A 21,438-nucleotide genomic window follows, 5' to 3' on the forward strand; every position below is an offset into this window, starting at 1 on the left:
TAAAAGTGGAAAAATACTAAACCGCACATGTTCATGAGATCGAGTACGTTCAGTTCAGACTCTAGTATATTTATACTTTGTGGCATACATAAACAGCATTATTACAGCCAAGGTCGTCTTGTAAAAATGAAAAACTGCCCGCAGATGAAACCCATCACTTCCTTGGATGAGCATAAAATGCGTTGCAACAGTAAGAACTAAACAAAAACTTGACAAATACTGTTGGAAGGGAGGTTGGATGAGGCGACAATCGTGGCGGGGTGCAACATATTTCACATTTACAAGGGTAGCAATGAAAGCCCAAATTTCCTTAAACAGATGGTATTTATCCACTTCAAATGACTTTTTCTTTTATCAAAAACCATCCCATTTACTTCCTGATTGAGAGGAACTCAAAGCTTCGAAGAGGGTCATCACGAGTACCTTTAGTAAGAGCAGCACGAGCAAAAGATGATGGCTTGTGGTCAACACCAGGTTGAACTCTTTGTGTGGACGTTGCACGCCCGGTGCTGGACGCCATTCTGTTAGAGCGACCATCGGTCACCTCACCAGATGAGCTTGGTCTGGTGGTAGAGACGGCGGCTCGCTTTGAAGAAGTGCCATTTCTTGAGGTACGGCCTCTTTCTGAATCAAATTGCTGCAGAAACATAGAAAGGCCTCTTAGTACCAAACTCAACATCAAACGAGCCTGTCCAAGAATAATTTAAATCTGAAGGTAGCAAAACGACATGACTCACAAAAGAAAACATGGGAAGGTAAAAGAATAAATACCATGTCCTTTGGTGAAGGAACATCTTCCAATGTTCTCTGCCTCAAATGTTCGCCATGTTGGGCAGAACCTGCATTTCTTCTAGAAAAAGCTTCAACCGCACCTGAGAATCTATCTCGAATATCTCGCCCCACTGTGGCAAAAACAAAATCAGAGGAGACAACAAAACAGGAACTAGAATTGGACAATAACTATGAACTTTTCCCTTCTTTCGTATTCCAGAGATAGCAATACTTTGGACTCATACTAAGACCTCTTTGATCTCTGAATTTTGTGATTCAGAACTCATAACACTGAATCAATGACAATTGCCAGTAATAACTAAATCTACCACGACAAAAAACACTTCACAGATTTCAATCATTTAGCTAAAGAAGAGCTTGTACAGCTCGAGTCGACTTCAAAATGAAGAATTTATTACACTTTTGCAGCATGCTGTAATGGGGAAAACATGGATTTATGCTCAGGTTGTTCATTTAGTTTTCTTCACAGTACTTGATTTTATATTGCAGTCCCAAATCATTTACGAATAATATAATACTTTAATAATAGGCCCAGAAATTAGCATAAGTCGATCAGCTAGTCCATTATCAATTCACATTTTAGCTGGGAGCAGATATCAGGAAACCTGCAATACTCCGAGGTGCTATTTTGATCAAATAGATGTACCTGATGTTCTTCCTGGTCTTTCACCAGAGGTTCCAGCAACAGCATTGCCAGTGGGATTCTAGAAGCAAAACACTGATTAATACATTTATATTCTCAAAAACACAAAGCAAACATATATATACATGCAAAAACTAACCCTTGGTCTAGAACTCGAACCAATTTGGGGATACTTCAATATAGTCCAATCAAACACATAATCAAATTGGTAACCTGCATGAATATTACAACAAGTGCAAGCTGAAGTACAAGATACTCGAAAAGGAACTTAACAAGCAGAGATGGGACAAAACACTTTTTGAAGAAAATCCAGTGTACAGACGATCTAAATTAGGAAACACTAACATAGTTAAACTACTCATTACCTTCACGAATAAATAAGTCACGAAAGAGGCGCTTCAAGTAAGAATAATCTGGCTTGTCCTCGAATCTTAATGATCGGCAATAGTGAAAATATGATATGAACTCTGATGGATAAGATTTGCATAGTACCTGTAACAAATGCACATTTCATTTACTTTCTGTGACTCATCAACATGCAATGCGCTTTGGCCCATGCAAATTATGAAAGAATGCACAAGTCATGTAGTTCTAAACAACCAAAGAACTATATATAAATATCTATTTAAGCAAGCAAACTTGACTAGTAAATCAAGTAACAAGATTTGTCAAACAACTAAATGGGTGTACATGATATCATGAGTAGGTTTTTCAAGTTAGATCCAAACCTAGCATGTTGAGTACTAGAAAAACATGCATTTCAAACAAGGACCATACCAAACAAGCATGCAAACATGATACGTAATATATACCTCTATTGGAGTCAACATTTTCTTCTCACTAATCTTATCATATTTCTGCTTTTTTGTGCCAGCTTTAAGTCCCTGCCATGGAAGGCTGGCATGGAAGTAAAATGCAGATGGAGTCAGGACCCAATAATCTTGAAACAAATGTCAGATAAACTGTCGAGATGAAGAAGGAAAAATGCTGGCAAACATAAAAGGTAGGTATGCCAAACATTGGACCAACCTTCCTCTGAGAAAATACATTAGGACATAACCAAGAGATTCCAAATCATCCCTTCGGCTTTGTTCTGCCAGAATAACCAAATTATAGAGGTAATGGAAATTATTTATCACCCTCTATTAAAGCATACTTTATACATATAAAGCAACTTAATGATTGCAAGATACATGACTCACCAACTCCAAGGTGTGTATTGACACTAGCATAGCGAGCAGTACCAGTGAGATTCTTGTTTTCCCTGGGAAATTTTAAGATGTGTCCTCAGTGAGATAGACCAGACAAGGTGCAACATCTGGATTTTTACTAGGATTCAAAATGTTTGAAGCAAAACAATGTGGCTGGCCCTATCAGAGGTGCCAAACAAACAACTCCCAGATCATGCCTCAACAACTCTAGACTCGGGAAAGCTCACAGTTTCAAACCACCCTTCAGTTAACTGGAAGATTTAACTTCGAATTGATTCATCTGTGTAAGTTTGATTCCAAACCACAAAGAATTCCAGCTTAAAAAGGATAGAATTCTGAAATCCAAACATATGGTGTCAATAGGTTGTGCACGACATTAATGCGTATACAGATGATTTTAAGCATCTGCCACTAATTCAAAAGTGGTGTCGTACAATTAGAATTGGCCTACAACAAACAACCGGACTTATTCTATTTCAACCCATGATTTTGAGTGCCTCCATAAAGGAAATACCTTCTCCAAAATGTTTACTTCATTAATATGACAAGTTAAACAGCACAAACCAACAAAGCAATAAAATGTTTAGACTTGATATCATACCAATCTTCCCTTCTCACATAAGACTTGCTAACTTATTTTACCTCCGTGCATTTCCAATTTTATAAGTAATGAAAGATCATTACTTTATTCGACATACATTGACAACCTTCATGGCAGACTCTCAACTCTGACAATAACCCAAAGAGAAAGTACCTGTAGGGTATGTGCTTATGAGTCTGGAGATCCCTATATTTCTTAGCAAGACCAAAGTCAATGATGTAAACCTGCAAACATAACATAAGTGTCACCGTGTTTTCATATAATCTAAACAAGAGTTGGAAGCCAGAGAATGGCAGAAAGACATGCCTGGTTTGCTTTGCGCCCCAAGCCCATTAAAAAATTGTCGGGCTTTATATCACGGTGAAGAAATCCTCTTGAATGAGTGTATTCAACTCTATTAATCTAAAAGTCAGTCATTAAATTAGATATAGAAGAGCTGGTTGCTAAATCAGAGCCTCTAGAAAATATTTAACAAAATCCCAACTACTTACTAATTGATCTGCAAGCATTAATACTGTTTTCAAGGATAACTTCCTGTTACAATAGTTGAAGAGATCTTCCAGACTTGGTCCCAGAAGGTCTATGACCATGACATTGTATTCGCTCTCAACTCCATACCATTTCAAGTTGGGAATGCCCGCTATATGATAACAACAAGTAACAGACAGTTAATGTATCTAGCAATCATCTTCATTTGCCCTTATGGTTCAGAGAAGATGATATCTAAAGCCATTATCTTACAATTCAAATTCCATGCAGTTAACGCCATCAGCTCAAACTCATAGAAAAAAAGGAACGGAAGGACATTAGGATATTCTAATCAGAAATGTAAAAGAAGCTCGCAGAACACATCCAACTTCAAAATAATCACATCCCACCCAACCCCATACGACCATACGTCAAAACGAACTAGAGGCAGAACGTTCAGAGGAAAGTACACCCTCTGAAGAGGGCTAATGGATTTGACTACATCATTACCTCACAGATTATAAAGCCGTAATGCAAGTTAAGCAAATTCTACCTCAAACACAAATCAATTTGAGTGAAATATGTGAAGATAGACTGGTATTGCATAACAAATTGAAGAATATCATAAGCTAAATTTCCTACAATCATATCCGGTATCCTAATAATCAAATCACAGGCTGAGGTTGTGTGGTAGGTTGTAGTATGAGAGAATGATGAAGCTAAGGATTCCAAATAGCACAAAAGGTAGGGGATTTCAAATTTATCATACTGTTTGAGAAATAACTGAAAGGTCTTATTCATGGATTTGGAATCCATAATTATCTAAACAAGCTTAATGGATTTGACATTAGATCCCAAATGCTTCAATCCAAAATGCAGTTACTGAGACTCTGGTATCAATCAAAGTGCATTTAAACTAACGTATCTGCCGTCTAATGTAAAACTGTCTTTTTGTGAGGTGGCTCTCTGTTGTGTGTCTGGGTGAGAGTGTGTTTGTGTGTGTGTGCGTGAGAGAGAGGGAGCAACTTACTTCCTCCTTGTAGAAGCATATAAATTTTTGACTCATAGTGAAGTTGAGGGTGCTTGGTCTTAACAGGTTCCTGGCAATTGCAGATGTAACCAAAAAAAACTGAGAAATAATATGGGAACATATATTCTCAAGATTTATTTCTGTGCTTTTCTTTCTAAATAACTTGCAGTTCTCAATACAAGCACTAAAAACTAATTAGAGAAATACTATTCAAACTTAAGCATCATACAGAAAACAGAAGCACTTCACAATGAGGCAGTTGAATACAATGTCACTAATCCAACAAAGTATGCAGCGCCATTCCTAATCTTCCACATTTTAAGAAATACATGTACTTAGCCTTGGCAATATTTAAGCAAAGTTAGAAGAGTCCATGCTACTATTACCATTAAAAAGGTACTATCTACTAAATGAAGCTCTTATATAGTTTATGGAAGGCAACAATTGTTTAAGGATTTTATTGACTGGCCGACACTTGCTTATTTCAGTTCTCTTAGTTCAGAGACTTTGCTTGGTCCCCTTCAACAAAGATAGAAGTAATTTACCTGATATTTCAAACTTTCTCGATTGCTAACTACGGTTTTATAAACTAAATAATGGTAATGAAAATAGATTAAACACATATGGGCCCAAGCAATTCAAAAATAAATGACAGAATAATACTATCATAAGATGAGTAAATACACAAGGACAATGTAAAAATCAGTTCGATGCGATCTATTAGCTCCAAACTTCACACAACCACAGAGGGTAAAGACAGAAATGAAACTAAATTTAAAGAAATTTGCAAGCATACCAGCTTGATAGCAACTTCTTCCCCATTTTGTATGTTTACACCTACATGAGTAAAGCAACCGGATTCATTTAGTTTCTTTTTCTTTTCCCTCTCTTCCTAAGGAAAAGGAAACACGCTAGTATCTAAACAGTAATCCAACGAAAAGAAAGAAAAAAGGAATAGTTACAAAACAATAACAGAGAATGACTACCTAAATAGAGTTCACCAAATGAACCACTCCCAATTTTCCTCCCAAGCTTAAACTTTCCACCCACAACATGATCCATGGCAAACGTTTCAATGAAATAACTCGAAAAATCCAAAATCAGCCCAAACTTCCTTAAGTTTCAACTTTCAAACGCTAACTGCGCACAATCGCCGAATAAAACGCAGGATGATTGCCGAATTAGGATTCCCCACACAGGATCCAATAAATGCCAAACAAAACACCGGTCGAGAATTTCCTTCTCTCTCTGAACTACATCCTTGACATGCGTACAAACCCTAAATCGAAACCCTAATCGATGAGCTTATCACCGATCCTCATTGATAAAAATCCAGAAACGACCGATCAAAATCTAGCACGGAAATCAATTTCCCGAGGAGCAACCGCTCTTTCGCGAGATCTTTTGTCAATCGAAATATTGATGCTGACGCCAAAAACACGAGCGAAAAATGAGGAGAGAAAACGGGGAAGAGAGAGAAAGAGGAGATGAGAGAGAGCTGAGAGAGACGAAACAGAAAAGCAAATAGGGATTTCGTTGGGTGTGCGTGTGAGGAAAAAGCAAATCGTATATGAGATGAGACGCGACGAGAGAGAAATACATGAACAAAGGTTTGATGATTGATTATAGCGCTGTGGGCTGTGGGCTGTGGGGATTCCCAAATATTAAAATTTAATTAAAATTAAAAAGGCATCTGCCCCTGCTATTATTATTGTTAGCGTCTGCAGCACATTGAATGTGAGTGCACAATTATTATAATTTCTTATTAAAAAAATACTTCTTTTTTTTTTTTTTTTTAAATTGTGGCTTTTACTTTGTGTATATTTATTCAGTGAGATAATTATACCGTTTTTCGTCTCCTATTTATATTTGATAATTATACTTAGATTTTATGTAATTTTAAAAATTATATTTAATATTTTGTTTTTATTATATTTATAATTATAATTTTTTTTATCATCATCTTACACTACAATTTATTTTATATACTTATGAAAATTACTTGAAACGATAACTAGTTAAATAAATGGGAAAAGCAACAAAGGGATATTGAACGTAAATGGTGGAAACAATTGAGATAGAGATAATTAAGACAAAAAATTAGGGTGTGAGTGAGAAAGAGAGAAGATTTGGAGAGAAAAAAATAAAAAATACTGTGTTTGGATTAATAAATTTGCATAGAAGGATTTTCATATGCATAATAACATGCAAGTAATTTGGTCTTGTTTGGATAAGTCAGATTGGTAAAAAGTCCTATTTAGGGTTTAATTAAGGAAATGGGAGGCTTTCTACTCTCTAGGATTTAGGATTTTTTTTTTTTTTTGAATTTTGATTCATAAATGACGAAATATGTTAGTTTTTGATAGTCATTGCTTAAGTTTAAAAATGCGTGAAGAGCAAACATTTTGCCTAGCAAAAATTCTCATTACCGACAAGTTTACATTTAAAAAAAAAAAAAGAAGAATCAAATGTACTTTACATATCTAATTTTATAGGACTAAAAGTGTTAATGCCATTATTACGAGACTGGATGTGTTAAAAACTTAATAATTAGAAGACTATATATGTTTAGTAAAAAAGAGAAAATATAACAAATTTGCAGTTAATAAAGCCCGACTCAATTGGACTGAGGTTTTATGATTTTAAAAGTCATGGGTTCGAATCATGTCTTATGTGTGGAATATTAGGAAAACTGAACTTTTTTATAAATTATGATTTAGTTTAAAATATTTTTCTGTTAGAAAAAAGAGTAGTCTTATTTTATTGGAATAATTAAAATGAATAAAATCATAAGAAAAAGAAATTAATGGGCCCAACTCAAAAGGCAAACCAGAAGTTAGGTTTGAGTTTTAGGTTATGGTCTAATTAAAATATTAATTTCACTTTAGACTTGAGCACAAGATCATTCATGATACCTTATTAATATAATTATTTTTGTGATTATTTGTCGGAAAAGAACCAAACCACCATAATAATGATGTTGAATAGTTTGGCTGTCTATTCTCATTTGATGATTTGAGGAATTCGAGGAGGAGAAAAGGAAAAATTGTGTCCATTTCATTTGGTTTTCTTCTTTGTTCATATATTAAAAAAATTATACTTACTTTTTATTAGATTAAGTATTATAAATCAACCAATGCTAATTTATAATACGAGCTGTATAAACTAATTGGTTCTAAATATTCAATAAAATTCAAACCCGTATTATTCAAGTAATAAATTACTAAATTTAACCACTATACCGATGGTCCATTGAGTATGGATTAGATTTAAGGGATTGGTATCATGTCAAGGGAATTCTGAGTTCCAACCAATTCTAGAGCTGTTTCTTTTGCAAAATGAAGGTTCTATTTCCCATATAATTCTCAAGTAAAAAGCATAGACATAAGTTGATTAAATATAATTATTTGATATTGATAATTAATACATTATTATAGTGCGATAAAGGTTGTGTCCATTATCTCCAACCTGTTACTTGGACTGTTATTATTCGATGGCTGGAGATCCTTTATCTCCAGCCATCGAATAAAGATTCGAGTGACAACTAGGATTATTTTCAATTCTTGAAAAAATGAAGAAAGAATTCCCTCTTGGGAATTCTCGAGAAGGCTATAAAGCCAAACGCCGAACCTGTTATTGAGGGGAACAATAAAAATGATGGAAATTCACCAGATCCTGCAAGTGCTATCAGGATATGCATTAAAATACACATACAAACAACCGAAGTCCATGATAGATTACCATATTAAACCCATATTAGAAAATTTGAGACAATCCAACCCAAAACTAAGTGGGTTGGGTTGAAACTACATGTAATGTTTGAATTTGAATTTTAAGTGTTTTGGAGACAGAAAGACAAAAATTTAGATAAATAGATAATTTTCCACACATTTTGCCACCCCTAGCAGAACGTGTAAAATAAAAATGCACTTTTGATCTCATTTTAATAATAAGCTCATAAATGCTTATTTGAAGCCCGTTCAAACACCCTCTTAACATAAATAGAGTAGATAATGAAGCCGCTTCCTGCTGATTTTCTCTTAGTGCTTTCAATTTTTATTGCCTCCTTATAGGCATAAAAATCTCTGTGGGTGTGGTTTCTATGTGCACATGAGCTTTAGGCCTTCTGTGGAAGCTATCTTTTATGGAACAACAGGCTCTTGTAAACCATTCAACATATGCAGTTGGCTTATTACCAGAATCACAGTGGAACCAATCATTCCATCTTCTCACAAAATATTCTGGCTGTCAGTCCTTGATCAATAAATTACTTCTCTTATACTCCACAAAAATCCGTATCTGAAAACTCAACACTTTCGCCTCAAACGTAACACGGGTAGAGTTCCAGTGAATTTGCGGGCACCTCAATCTTGTCTGATAATTGTGTTAACATCTGCTGTTAGATACGGTGATGCACGACTGCGTGCAGAAATGATGGGTTGAGACATAATCAAAATCATTTTTTTGCGTTTCAATTACAATTTCACAACATTGGATTCTACATGTCGATTTCTCTGTACTTTCCAATCCGCAGTTAGTAAACTATCAAAAATGGCGTCTTATTTCTTTGGTATTTTGTGTTAATGCCGTGGAGAAAGAAGGAACTCGTTTTCATCTCCAAGACAGGAGTGATGGATCACGTAATGCATGCTAAACCCTGTAGAGCAAACCAATCACTAACACGCCAAGGTTGAGTCACGACATGAGTTCCTCGAGAGCTAACAAATCTTTTTCATCTTTTAGCTGCAGGACTAAGCAATCCAAAGTCTCAAATATTTGCAACCCTTCATAATGGCATCTATCTTCTACTGTAAACGAACAACATTTTCCATCAACTTGTATGACACTTTGCCCAGGGGATTTTGTCACCTGCTTGCTCTTCATTTTCTTACGCATAGAAGCTACCCTGTTCCAGTCTCTTGCTGATGCATATATATTAGCCATTTCTACGTAAGGAGCCGCAGCGTGTGGTTCTAGTTGAAGAAGATGGTATGCTGCATGCTCAGCAATCTCTAAGTTGTGATGAATTTTGCAGGCACTGAGCAAAGTACCCCAAATCCAAGAGTCTGGTTTAATGGGCATGTCCTGAATAAACTCCAATGCTTCTTTCAGCTTTCCTCGGCGTCCAAGGAGGTCAGTCATGCAAGCGTAATGATCAAGTCCGGGAACTATGCGATATGTATTAGTCATCAAATTGAAAACTTCCCATCCTTTCTCTAACAGACCAGCATGAGTGCAGGCTTGAAGAACAGCAAGGAAAGTTATATGGTTTGGTTTGAAACCCAACTTCAACATTTCATTAAAATGATCCAACGCCTCTTGAAACTTCCCATTAAGTGCAAACCCAGAGACTAGAGTCGTCCAAGAGACAACATTCTTCCCTTTCATTGAAAAAAAAAGCCTATGAGCATCGCCTACACTTCCACATTTTGCATACATGTCTAGCAACGCATTACAGACCAATATATCATTCTTTAGCCCCTTTGAGATGGCGTAATTATCAATCCATTTTCCAACCTCAAGGGCTCCAACTTTGCCACAGGCTGCTAAAAGATGAATAAAGGTAACCTTATCAGGTTTGTCACCAGCAGCTTCCATACTGTGGAACAAGGATAAGGCCTCATCCAGATCACCTTTTTCTGCATACGCACCAATAATAACAGTCCAAGTAACACATGATCTCTCATCCATGAAATCAAATATGTATCTCGCTGAACCAATATCTCCACACTTTGAATACATAGAAACAAGGGTATTAAGCAAGGTGATAGCCATATCACAGCCCAGTTTTACTGCATGAGCATGAATTAACATGCCACAAAGTAAAGAATTAGGCTGCACGAAAGATGAAAGTAAGTTAAGAACAGTACTCAAATCAGGCCTATATCCATTACTAATCATCCGCTGATAGACCCATATAGCTTTCACCGGTTCCTCAAAGTAAGCAAATCCAGCAATCAAAGCATTCCACGAGACGACACTCAAATGCTCCAAAGCAATGCCACAAAATACCATCTCAGCTGAGCACAAATCACCACATTTTGCGTAGCCAGCAATCCAGGTGTTAGCAACCGAGACATCATCTCCAAACCCGCACTTCATCCCCAAGCAATGAACAGCACTCAACCATCTCCCATCCTTCAGTCCAGACACCAACTGCGTCAACCCCATGATAGCAACCTCATCAGGGATTACACAAGCAACCCTCATCCTGTTAAACAACAGCGAAGCTCTATCAAAGAAACCCATTTGAGCAAACCCCAAAACAATTGCATTCCAGGAAGCTACATCTCTAACGGACATCTCGTCGAACAGTTGATGGGCACACTCTAAATCACCGCACTTCACGTACATATCAACCAAAGCAGTCTGTACGTACATATCTGAAGTATAGGGTGTTTTGACAACAGATGCATGGATTATTGTCGAGCATATGAGATCTGAGAGTTTCGCACATGCTTTTGCAATGAGGGGAAAAGTAAAGTTGTCGGGGCGTGCATGAGACTGTTGCTTCATTTGGCGAAAAAGGAGAAGGGCGTTTTGAGCATCACCATGGTTGACTGCTCGCCTCATGCTGGAATTCCAAGCAGCAGCTGAAACTCGTTCCAGAATCGAAATAGCTTGGGATGATACCATGTCTCATTGTTCTTGGACCACTGAACAATGGTTTCCACCACATTAAGCAGCCTACCGGCGGTGGTGGACAGCCAGCTAATCTGTTCACAATGTGGAGACTGGTGGGACTGACTCCGAACCTATGATCTAAAAATATCATGAAATGAGTTCATCATCACCCATTTTTGGTGCGGGCAATTGCGCTCTTCTACTTTGTTTCTTTTTCTGCAATTGCGCTCTACTAAATGGTAGATCATACTATTTACAAATAGCGCTCTGCTGATCCAAACACGAGATGCCAACAGTCGTAATAGTTTTATGTATCTCTCTCACATAAATAAAATACCCACACAAATGACCGAAACAAGCCGAATGGTTAAATTGATACGCAGCTTGAAAAATTACATTTGAATTTAATTTGATAAATACTCTAATCAATCTCAGATTCTCAAACAAATTTTAATTGAATGAAATATAAATTAAATTTAATAATTTAATATTTTTAAAACAATTCTTTTTTCATTAATCCAATCGAAGTCAAGTCAAGTGAAGCTTAAAAGCTTATCAAATAAAAACTTCTATTTAAATTTGATTTATAACATGTAACAAAACGAATTTAAACGAGCTTTTATTTTTTAACCCCCAAACCTTACTATATAATGGATCGTTGTATCATTAAACATTTTATATCCTCATTCAATTATTCGCTATTTAAACATTTACCCAAATGAATGTCATAAAATCTAATTATAGCGCTAGACAGCACACAATGTCAAAATGCAGTACCATGCATTTATAATAATAATACTATTATAAGATGAGTAAATACACAAGGACAATGTAAAAATCAGTTCGATGCGATCTATTAGCTCCAAACTTCACACAACCACAGAGGGTAAAGATAGAAATGAAACTAAATTTAAAGAAATTTGCAAACATACCAGCTTGATAGCAACTTCTTCCCCATTTTGTATGTTTACACCTACATAAGTAAAGAAACCAGATTCATTTAGTTTCTTTTTCTTTTCCCTCTCTTCGTAAGGAAAAGAAAACACGCTAGTATCTAAACAGTAATCCAACGAAAAGAAAGAAAAAAGGAATAGTTACAAAGCAATAACAGAGAATGACTACCTAAATAGAGTTCACCAAATGAACCACTCCCAATTTTCCTCCCAAGCTTAAACTTTCCACCCACAACATGATCCATGGCAAACGTTTCAATGAAATAACTCGAAAAATCCAAAATCAGCCCAAACTTCCTTAAGTTTCAACTTTCAAACGCTAACTGCGCACAATCGCCGAATAAAACGCAGGACGATTGCCGAATTAGGATTCCCCACACAGGATCCAATAAATGCCAAACAAAACACCGGTCGAGAAATTTCCTTCTCTCTCTGAACTACATCCTTGACATGCGTACAAACCCTAAATCGAAACCCTAATCGATGAGTTTATCACCGATCCTCATTGATCAAAATCCAGAAACGACCGATCAAAATCTAGCACGGGTATCAATTTCCCGAGGAGCAACCGCTCTTTCGTGAGATCTTTTGTCAATCGAAATATTGATGCTGACGCTAAAAACACGAGCGAAAATGAGGAGAGAAAACGGGGAAGAGAGAGAAAGAGGAGATGAGAGAGAGCTGAGAGAGACGAAACAGAAAAGCAAATAGGGATTTCGTAGGGTGTGCGTGTGAGGAAAAAGCAAATCGTAAATCAACCAATGCTAATTTATAATACGAGCTGTATAAACTAATTGGTTCGAAATATTCAATAAAATTCAAACCTGTATTATTCAAGTAATAAATTACTAAATTTAACCACTGTACCGATGGTCCATTGAGCATGGATTAGATTTAAGGGATTGGTATCATGTCAAGGGAATTTTGTGTTCCAACCAATTCTAGAGCTGTTTCTTTCGCAAAATGAAGGTTCTGTTTTCCATATAATTCCCAAGTAAACAGCCGACTTCAGTTGATTAAATATAATTATTTGATATTGATAATTAATACATTATTATAATTGTTCGGTATAAATATTTGATATCTATATTGTAATTTAATTATCAAAACAAAACATACACTAAATACAAGGAAAAGTATTGCAGATGCATGATAAATTGCAACTGGAATTTGTCCTTGACATAGTAATAGGAGATTGTTGAGTACACTATTGTTATTGTACAAAGCCACAAAAGGCATTTATGTTGTATGTTGTGGTAAACTATACTCTTGAGAAATACATAAAAAGAAAAAAAATACTTACAAATAAATATTTTAAGCAGCTCTAAGTAATGGTTAGAAAGAAACTGGGAAGCACTGCAATTATAATCCAAGTGCTTGCACTCTAGATATTCGAGTGTAGGATTTCTCTGAGCCCTCTGTACCAAGTTCAACACATCAAGGACCGTAAGATAACCAACTCAATGGTGAATCATCAGTTACTTGAGCACTTTGCTATGATGGAATACGGCAACAGAGAAGTGAGGCGAGGAGGGGATTCCCATCTTAACCGTTTCACGTGTGAGAAACGTCATGTTGGGAAGAAGAGGAATTTGCAGCGCTTCTTTGAGATGTATTAGCTTGTTGTTTCCGATTTTTCAGGCTCATCATCTGTTACAAGATAAACAGCAAAACCAGAGTTAAAAGTCACTGCGTTATGTGATGGCGAAGTGGAAAAGTTGAGAAAGAGGAGAATTATGAGATTGCTCAAGCTATGAAGTTTCATGCCACTCTTCAAGTATTTTAACAGGTGTACTAAATTCTTTTTAAGTTTTCAGGGATGGGCTGTCCTTATTTACTATAGTTGAGAAGAAAGATCTCCTAGCCTTGATGGATAGAAAACCATGATTGGTTAGTAGGCCACAGAGATATTCTGCATACCAAACAGTGTCTTGATTGCTGGCCTCTTTCCCTTGTTACTTTTCTTCTTTAGTTCAGCTGTCAAATAAACCACAAAACAGAGGATCCAATATCAATCATGTATAACAATGAACACACAATTGACCGTATGTTGCAAACGAGGTCAGCATTTGTCAAAGCTCCATAGATTAATGATCCAAACAGCAGTACACACAATTAAGCAAAACAACATGCACGAACACATGGAGACAGGAAGAGATACCCATTCCAGGCACTTGGTAGTCATTCACAATTTCAAAGTTCTTGTATGTGTACCCGACAAAGTTCATGTCATCCGATGAAATCATCTGCAGAGAAGTAAATAAGCTTGACGGCAATACACAAAAGAAATCAAGAACCCATAATTGGTTCAAGGCTCTGAAGCAGCAAGTGCAACAAATATAAACCTAATGGAACGAGATAGCAGTAACAAATATGAGATAGGCACAAGTCAATCAGGACTTTGTCAGACAAAATTTTGCAGGCTGCTGGTATAATTCACACTTTGCAGGCAAACATATTGGTGTACTATAGAAAAGGTGTCAGAGTGACAAAACTGTTAGCCTAGGTCTTTTGGTTGTTTGGTTGCTGCGGAAATATGAAGAAGAAAGAAAACTTGAATAGAGGATGCAGTATAATTTGGGAAAACTCATTTCACAAGGTGAGAAATGAACGAAAGCTTTTTTAGACTTTTCTCCTTCTACAAGATTTTTATCATCTCCCTTCTCTCCATTCCTTTCCTCATTGTGTAACTTAGACAACCAAACAAACTTGATATTCTGTATTTCTTTGATTTCTATTTCCTTGGCGAAATCCTTCAACCAAAGCCTAAGTGAAAATCTGTGTTAAGCAAGTTATATCGAATTGAAGCTAATTTTTATGTTCAAGGCAGGGGCCAAACTAATCAACATTTAAACCAATATAGCTGTAAGCATATTCTTCCTACAAAATCCCCTGAATCTTGCTCTCCAGACAACTACTCTGTCCAAGAACAGACGTCCTACTCAACTTATCAAAATTCCTTAATTTTGTTCTTACTTTTTCATTTACATCCAGTTCTGAACTTTTAACCTTTTTAGTTCTACAATCTGTTATGTAAACAAATTCTCCAGAATGCTTCAGCTAAATATGTGCTGTTCTTTCAAAATGGAACAGACTGAGGATGGAACTGGAATAAAGTAAACCACTTTCAAGACTAATGCTAGAAGCAAGATAACAAAAATGGCTAAAAACAGTAACAAGCAGTACTGCAGCCCCATACATATTATATCACATATTTATAAGAATAAAACTCTCTCCAAACATATATTCAAAAAAATTAACCACCAGGAGTACCTTTCTCCATGGAGCAGATTTTGATGAAGTTTGAGAATGGTGTTCAGACTGCAGGCCACAAGACAATTGGGGTGAGCTAAACATTTGTTTCAGAAAATGGGCAAATTCACAAGGAAATGAAATGTTTCATGGGACACAAAAACCTCTTCAAACTTTTCAAAATTTTGGGTGTCCAGCTCATCTTTGACTTCAGGAAGAAATGCAGCTTCCATATTGTATATGCTGTCCCAGTCAATACCCTTAAACCAGGGATGGGCCTGAACAAACAGACATTATGGTTAGTCACCATCAACTCATGAACAAGAACTCAGAATACAACAACCACACAGCACCTTTATTTCATCAGCCCCATTGGAGCCAAGCCTCCGATCAACACTACAAAGTAGTTTGCTTATCAGGTCTTTTGCTTCTCTAGAAAGTTTAGCTTCCTCGGGAAATTTTAAATGTGCTTTCCAGTTCACTATCTGCAAAACAAGGAATAAGTCCAAATCAACTTCACAGTTCTTGTCCTATATTCACTACATGGTGAGCATAGAGAAGGAAGTGATAAAGCAAATGAACTGCAAGACAAGGAGGAAAATTATTCTTAGCATAACATTGTGTAACTTCACGAACTGTTGGGAGAGAGGAACAAATATGCATTCAAGATCCAAAAAAAAAAAAAAATCAAGTGTTTCATTTATTGGCATTAAACCAATGCAGCAAAAGCAAGGCATAAGCTTTCAAACAATATGACTAATTTATGAGGTTTCGACCTCCTGATCCAGTGTCAAATAATTAAAGAGCAGAACACGAGGAGGAAGAGAAGTTTTCATTCATTGACAAAGAACACAGGAACACTTATGTCTAAAAGCAAAAATTGTAAAATCTACCAATAATGGCTCTCTAGGTCCAAAGTTATGACTATAGAATCCAGGCTTTACCTTCCTACATGTGGACATTGGATCATCAGCATAGAAGGGAGGATAACCCACAAGCATTTCATACATGATTGAGCCAACGGACCACCTGTTCAATAAGGGCAAACCTCATATTCCAATAGTAGATACTAGATGGACGAAGGCAACATCCCCACAACTTCACTCCAACATGAGGAATGGGGCTTGCTTCTTTGATAGATAACAAAGATTACAAAAGAAGAGACTCCTTTAACATGTATAGTGAAACCCAAAAATTCTATAGGTAAATGAGAACTAACCAATCACATTCCATTCCATATCCCTTCTTCAGTAGAACCTCTGGAGCAATATAATCGGGTGTACCAACAGTGGAATAAGCCTGTGGTCAGTGAGAAAGAAACAATTAGAAAAGACAGGACTATAGCCCCAAGTAAATGATCAAGATAAAAACATTCTGACAAATGAAACAGCTACATTTCAGCATTAAATTGATGAACATTAATCAGCTATCAAAGCCAATGCTTGTGCCTGAAGGACTACCTAAGTAGTAAATAATCTAGATAATAACATTCTGGCAATCGAAAAAATGATGCTTCATTTCAGCATTAAGAATGATGCACATTGTACAGCTATCCAGGCCAATATTATTACTAGACAGTAACATCTTGATATATTAGCAATACGAAAAAGAATACCGAAATTGCATTTTACTAAACTTACGAGCATTCTCCTATTTTTGTGCCAATGTTGTAATTGCTCTTGTTGTGTGCGTGTTGAAGTTGGACTGTGTTCATCACTTTTTGAAGTTGCATTAAAGCTGTCTCTAACTGAAAAGTCCTCTAGTAGAGTACTACAATCTAAAGGCTTGCACAGTCCAAAATCTGATAGTCTTAAATGACCATATCTATCAAGTAGTAAGTTATCAGGCTTGATGTCTCTGTAGCAAAACATATATTAGAAAATAGTTAGAAAAACTCGAGAAGCCTAATAAAGAAAGATTTACAGCCTGCTTAATTGAACTATGCATTAGACCATCCACTTACCTATGTATATAATTGTGCTTATGAATAGATTCCGTAGCCAAAACTGTCTCCGCTACATAAAATCTGGCCTCGTCTTCAGTCAAAACATATTTTCTCATTAATAAAGTCATCATATCTCCACCCGGGAGATATTCCATGATAAGATACAGATATTCCTCATCTTGAAAAGAACAATAAAGTTTGACAATGCAATTATTGTCCACCTCTGCAAGCAGATTCCTTTCAGCTTTCACATGTTCAACCTAACAAATGCACAATCTAGCATCAGTAATATAGTAAACAAAACTCTGTCTAGATCATCTGGACACCAATAATCAAGTACCTGGCCTCTACGAAGCATTTCTGACTTCTTAAGCTTTTTCATCGCATATACTTGACCTGTTGTCTTTTCCCTGCAAACTCTAACCTGCAAATCAATGAAACTAATTTATTTGGCTTCTTCTGTAATAAAAGAGCTTGGATGTTCCAAGACATTTGATTCATCAAAACACAAACATTTAAAGCAGTTTCAAGGTCCCTGTCTTCTATCTCTCAACCAACAACGACTCGCCATAACCTCTCCCACCTCCAACCATTGACTCCAATCACCCATAGTGCTATATATTTTCTTACCGACTAGATCAGTTGAGCGGCTTGAGCCCCAGATACAAAATAAAATATTATGAAATTATTTATATAAAAGCAACCAAAGAAATATATGTAAAACTAAATAGACATACTTAGTGTAGTAATCTTACCTCCCCGAAAGCACCCTTTCCAATCATTGTCAGTAACTCAAAATCGGCAACACCCATTTTGTGCCTCTGAAGGCGCATATATTCAGTTTCCTTCTTCTCTAAAAACTTTAATAGGTTAGTTTGATCTTCCTCAGATACATCAGCATCAGCTAGCTTCCTTTCAAGTAAACTTCGCCTGTTTAAACATAAATGTGACACAATAAAGTCACTTGTGATGATAAATAAAAAAAGTAGCATTTTCTACCTTGAGAAATATAAAAACCCAAATTATTATGCCAAGAAGCAAGTAAAGGTAAAATAATGTTTCCATGGTGATACACTTATTATGATAGATAAAAGATTAATCCTGAGAAGATTTATGTCTTTGGTTGTCTCTTTAGCCGCAGGGAATAATGATAAACAACTGTTCAAACAAATACACCACATTGACATAATATTTCCTTTTGAAGGCCACTACCACATAATCATCTGGCTTAGAATGTTGCTAATTATGGCAGGAGAGAGGTGTTATCTACCTGGACTAACTTAGCATCACTGGCTCCATAATCTGATGCCACATTCAGTTTCTATAGTCACTTTGTCCTTAATTAGATTCCAGTACAATTTATCTTACATGGAATATGTTGCTGCCTACAGATGGAGGCATTACGAGTAAAACGCGCTTTTCTGTTGCAAAAATATTCTGCAATACAACTGAAATACAGATGTAGACTTAGTGTACCGTACCGTTCTCTCCTCTCCTGAAGGTTTCTCATCTGCTCCTTGTAATGATTTTCAATATACTGCTTCGCAGCAGCTGCCCTCTGTCTCGTGAGTGTTGAGACTTCCTCAGGCATAGGGGGTTTTGCATCGTCCCTTGAACTCGCCATTGGCTCCTTCTTTTCAGTTGATGAGTTATTTCGTGATTGCAACCTCTTGAACCAACCCTTCTCTGAATCCATTGATTTCTTTACCTCAGCTCAACACCATTTGCAAGCAGCTCCTTGACCGAGTCTCAGTCCAAGTCGGTAACATGATCAACCGTCAATGATCAAAACAGAATGCTAGTGCCACCTTCGCACCTAAATTAGAAGCAGCATAGATAGAAATCACAAACATCTATGAAAACCATGCCAGAAATGTCATAATGCATAACGTATTATTGAAAAAACATACCTTGCTTACAAACTTAAACCTACCTTTCCCTAAAACACAAAACCTGCGATTTTCAAAACAACATTAACTTGTAAAATGTCATCAAAATATGAGTCTCGCGCGGTACATATACGCAACACGATTGTTACTCTATGCAAAGAAGCTAAATTTGATCAAGATTAAAGCCACATAAATTTTCCTGAGCATAATACGCAACAATGCACCTTTGATCATAGCAATACTTGAACTTGAAAACACCAAAGAATTCAACAACCTAGATTTGACTCAACGTGTGAAAATCCACATAGTTTCAAACTCACTCGATAACAAACAACACATAATCGAGCATAAGTTCTTCCTGTACTAACGGAGAATGACAAAATGTATAACTATAAAAGGAAACAGCAATAGGCAGAAAAATCGGTTTACCGCCAAATCTTTAGAGACGTCAAGAGAACACTGATCCACTAAAATTACAAATGTGCATATACACGCATAAATATATAATTATAAAAGCTAATTACACTTAGACCCCCGAGATGTCAAATTATATATTTTTTTAAAAAAATTTTAAAATTATACTTTGCACTCTCTTAAAAAGATTTCATTTACAATTGGCCATTTCCATTAGAATTTTCAGAAAATACTTATGTTAAAATAAATATAAATTTTTTATTCAATATTTTAATATAAATTATAAAAAAAAATTAATAAAATTAAAAGAATGAACTATAATAAAATATTATTTATAATAATGTGACTATAAATAAATAGCTCAAAGTAAAATATTTTTATGAGCCCAACAATAAGCTCGAAAGGCTTAACGTGGAGGAAAGACCTGAAAAGGCCTTAGGCCTTCCCCCAATTCTGGTCCAAAAAAATTAAAGCCCAATGTCATTCTGATAGCTAGTGAAGGTCCTATCCAGATGGACATACGTCATAGGAAGCAGGTTATTCAGGGGGATAGACTCTTTGGAGAAGCAGGATCCTCATTCTGTTGGAGTGACTTGATCAGGCTAGATCCTGTTAGACTTTTCCAACTAATGAGATTAGGATTTTAAAGAGACTCAAGTAACAATCACATCCCCAACTCCCTCGAAGACCAGACTCTCTAACTACTAGGGGATTGTGGCTATAAAACAAGTTCAACCCCCTCCAACAGAGGACATTTCTTCTAACGTTCACAAGCAATTTCTACAATATACACTCATTTTTTTCACAAATTTTGGTCATAATTCGCTATCTCATTTTCATAGTCTCTTTTCAATATTATCGTTTCAATATTACGTACTGATTTGAACGTCGGAGTGCTAATATTAATTTGGTAGGATCCCATTTTTAAGCTTGCAAAAAAATCGGCCTACCAAGGAGCTCAAGTTCATAAAGATCCTAGCCGTGCGATTTTTACACACATCACATAAATTACAACAATTATATAAAAAGTAGTCATTAATAAAAGCAACACACAAAAAGAAAAAATAAGAAAAATATTTATTTTTTTAATTCATAAACAACTATTTTTTATTCAGTAGTAAAGTTGAGATCGATTACTGTAGAACCGTATGATTGAATTTCGTTGAAATTTCTTTTATCTAATAATAAAATTGTATATATAACTAAGTTATTTAAACTATAAAATAATAATTCCAAATTTTCACAAGAACAACACGAAAAATTATTATCCTAATCAAGTTTTGTCGAACCAAATCAATTACAAAGCAAGTATAACACATTTTTTATGTGTTGATCATTTTTTCTAAATTATACACTAATTACATGACAAGTATATTATACTTTTTATAGAAATCATACTCTACCCAACTTAATATGAATTAGAATTTCACGAGCAGCACCAGATGGAGTGTTGTTTGGTTAAATCTATTCTATTTATTACACGAGAGATCCTAAAATAACTATAATGATTAACAAAATGTGAATTGCCTAAAATGTTAGTAACTATACTTATTTCTTCAATAATTAATAATTTCTTATTTAGACATGTTAAAGTTAATTCATTTTTAGTTTTTTAA

At 35.8% G+C, this 21,438-nt stretch overlaps 3 protein-coding genes across 6 annotated transcripts; all 3 read right to left on the minus strand.

Annotated features, from left to right (window-relative positions):
- Positions 1-34: 34 nt before the first annotated feature.
- Positions 35-12,624, minus strand: LOC105165660 (casein kinase 1-like protein 10). Of its 4 annotated transcripts, none has more exons than XM_088881922.1 (14): positions 12,492-12,624; positions 12,302-12,342; positions 4,746-4,815; positions 3,739-3,887; positions 3,554-3,649; positions 3,401-3,471; positions 2,638-2,699; positions 2,465-2,528; positions 2,248-2,332; positions 1,801-1,927; positions 1,575-1,648; positions 1,439-1,496; positions 772-902; positions 35-637 (listed from the first exon to the last, which is right to left on the minus strand). In XM_088881922.1, the coding sequence occupies exons 1-14, from the start codon at positions 12,565-12,567 to the stop codon at positions 371-373; spliced, it is 1,371 nt and encodes a 456-aa protein (XP_088738048.1). In that variant the 5' UTR covers positions 12,568-12,624; the 3' UTR covers positions 35-370. The 4 variants fall into 4 exon arrangements, with proteins under 4 accessions (XP_088738048.1, XP_011083042.1, XP_088738050.1 ...); XM_011084740.3 differs by lacking the exons at positions 12,302-12,342; positions 12,492-12,624 and adding exons at positions 5,542-5,582; positions 5,732-6,382; XM_088881924.1 differs by lacking the exons at positions 4,746-4,815; positions 12,302-12,342; positions 12,492-12,624 and adding exons at positions 5,542-5,582; positions 5,732-6,382.
- On the minus strand, positions 9,193-12,592 carry LOC105165659 (pentatricopeptide repeat-containing protein At4g19191, mitochondrial). Its single transcript, XM_011084739.3, has 3 exons — positions 12,492-12,592; positions 12,302-12,342; positions 9,193-11,507 (listed from the first exon to the last, which is right to left on the minus strand). Exon 3 carries the CDS (start codon positions 11,379-11,381, stop codon positions 9,441-9,443), a length of 1,941 nt encoding a protein of 646 aa, XP_011083041.1. The 5' UTR covers positions 11,382-11,507; positions 12,302-12,342; positions 12,492-12,592; the 3' UTR covers positions 9,193-9,440.
- An 867-nt stretch (positions 12,625-13,491) lies between the features above and the next one.
- LOC105165658 (uncharacterized) lies at positions 13,492-19,842 on the minus strand. Its single transcript, XM_011084738.3, has 15 exons — positions 19,633-19,842; positions 19,430-19,472; positions 19,001-19,335; positions 18,275-18,449; positions 17,860-17,943; positions 17,538-17,779; positions 17,215-17,431; positions 16,794-16,873; positions 16,519-16,603; positions 15,928-16,059; positions 15,739-15,852; positions 15,596-15,643; positions 14,484-14,568; positions 14,243-14,299; positions 13,492-13,972 (listed from the first exon to the last, which is right to left on the minus strand). Exons 3-15 carry the CDS (start codon positions 19,213-19,215, stop codon positions 13,938-13,940), a joined length of 1,569 nt encoding a protein of 522 aa, XP_011083040.2. The 5' UTR covers positions 19,216-19,335; positions 19,430-19,472; positions 19,633-19,842; the 3' UTR covers positions 13,492-13,937.
- Positions 19,843-21,438: the final 1,596 nt, after the last annotated feature.

Source organism: Sesamum indicum, linkage group LG6, assembly GCF_026168435.1.
Source record: "Sesamum indicum cultivar Baizhima isolate 11 linkage group LG6, ASM2616843v1, whole genome shotgun sequence".
Lineage (NCBI taxonomy): Eukaryota > Viridiplantae > Streptophyta > Magnoliopsida > Lamiales > Pedaliaceae > Sesamum > Sesamum indicum.

What these genes read in the sequence shown, in the direction of transcription:
- LOC105165659 (XM_011084739.3), bottom strand. Translation starts at nt 11,381, where the DNA reads ATGGTATCATCCCAAGCTATTTCGATTCTGGAACGAGTTTCAGCTGCT.
- LOC105165660 (XM_088881922.1), bottom strand. Translation starts at nt 12,567, where the DNA reads ATGGATCATGTTGTGGGTGGAAAGTTTAAGCTTGGGAGGAAAATTGGG. An exon ending in TATGCTTCTACAAGGAGGAA is followed by an intron (nt 3,888 to 4,745) that starts GTAAGTTGCTCC and finishes GTTATCATATAG; the next exon opens with CGGGCATTCCCAACTTGAAA. An exon ending in GTTCGAGTTCTAGACCAAGG is followed by an intron (nt 1,497 to 1,574) that starts GTTAGTTTTTGC and finishes TTTTGCTTCTAG; the next exon opens with AATCCCACTGGCAATGCTGT.
- LOC105165658 (XM_011084738.3), bottom strand. Translation starts at nt 19,215, where the DNA reads ATGGATTCAGAGAAGGGTTGGTTCAAGAGGTTGCAATCACGAAATAAC. An exon ending in ACAAAAATAGGAGAATGCTC is followed by an intron (nt 16,874 to 17,214) that starts GTAAGTTTAGTA and finishes CACTGACCACAG; the next exon opens with GCTTATTCCACTGTTGGTAC. An exon ending in AATCTGCTCCATGGAGAAAG is followed by an intron (nt 14,569 to 15,595) that starts GTACTCCTGGTG and finishes ACTTCTCTGCAG; the next exon opens with ATGATTTCATCGGATGACAT.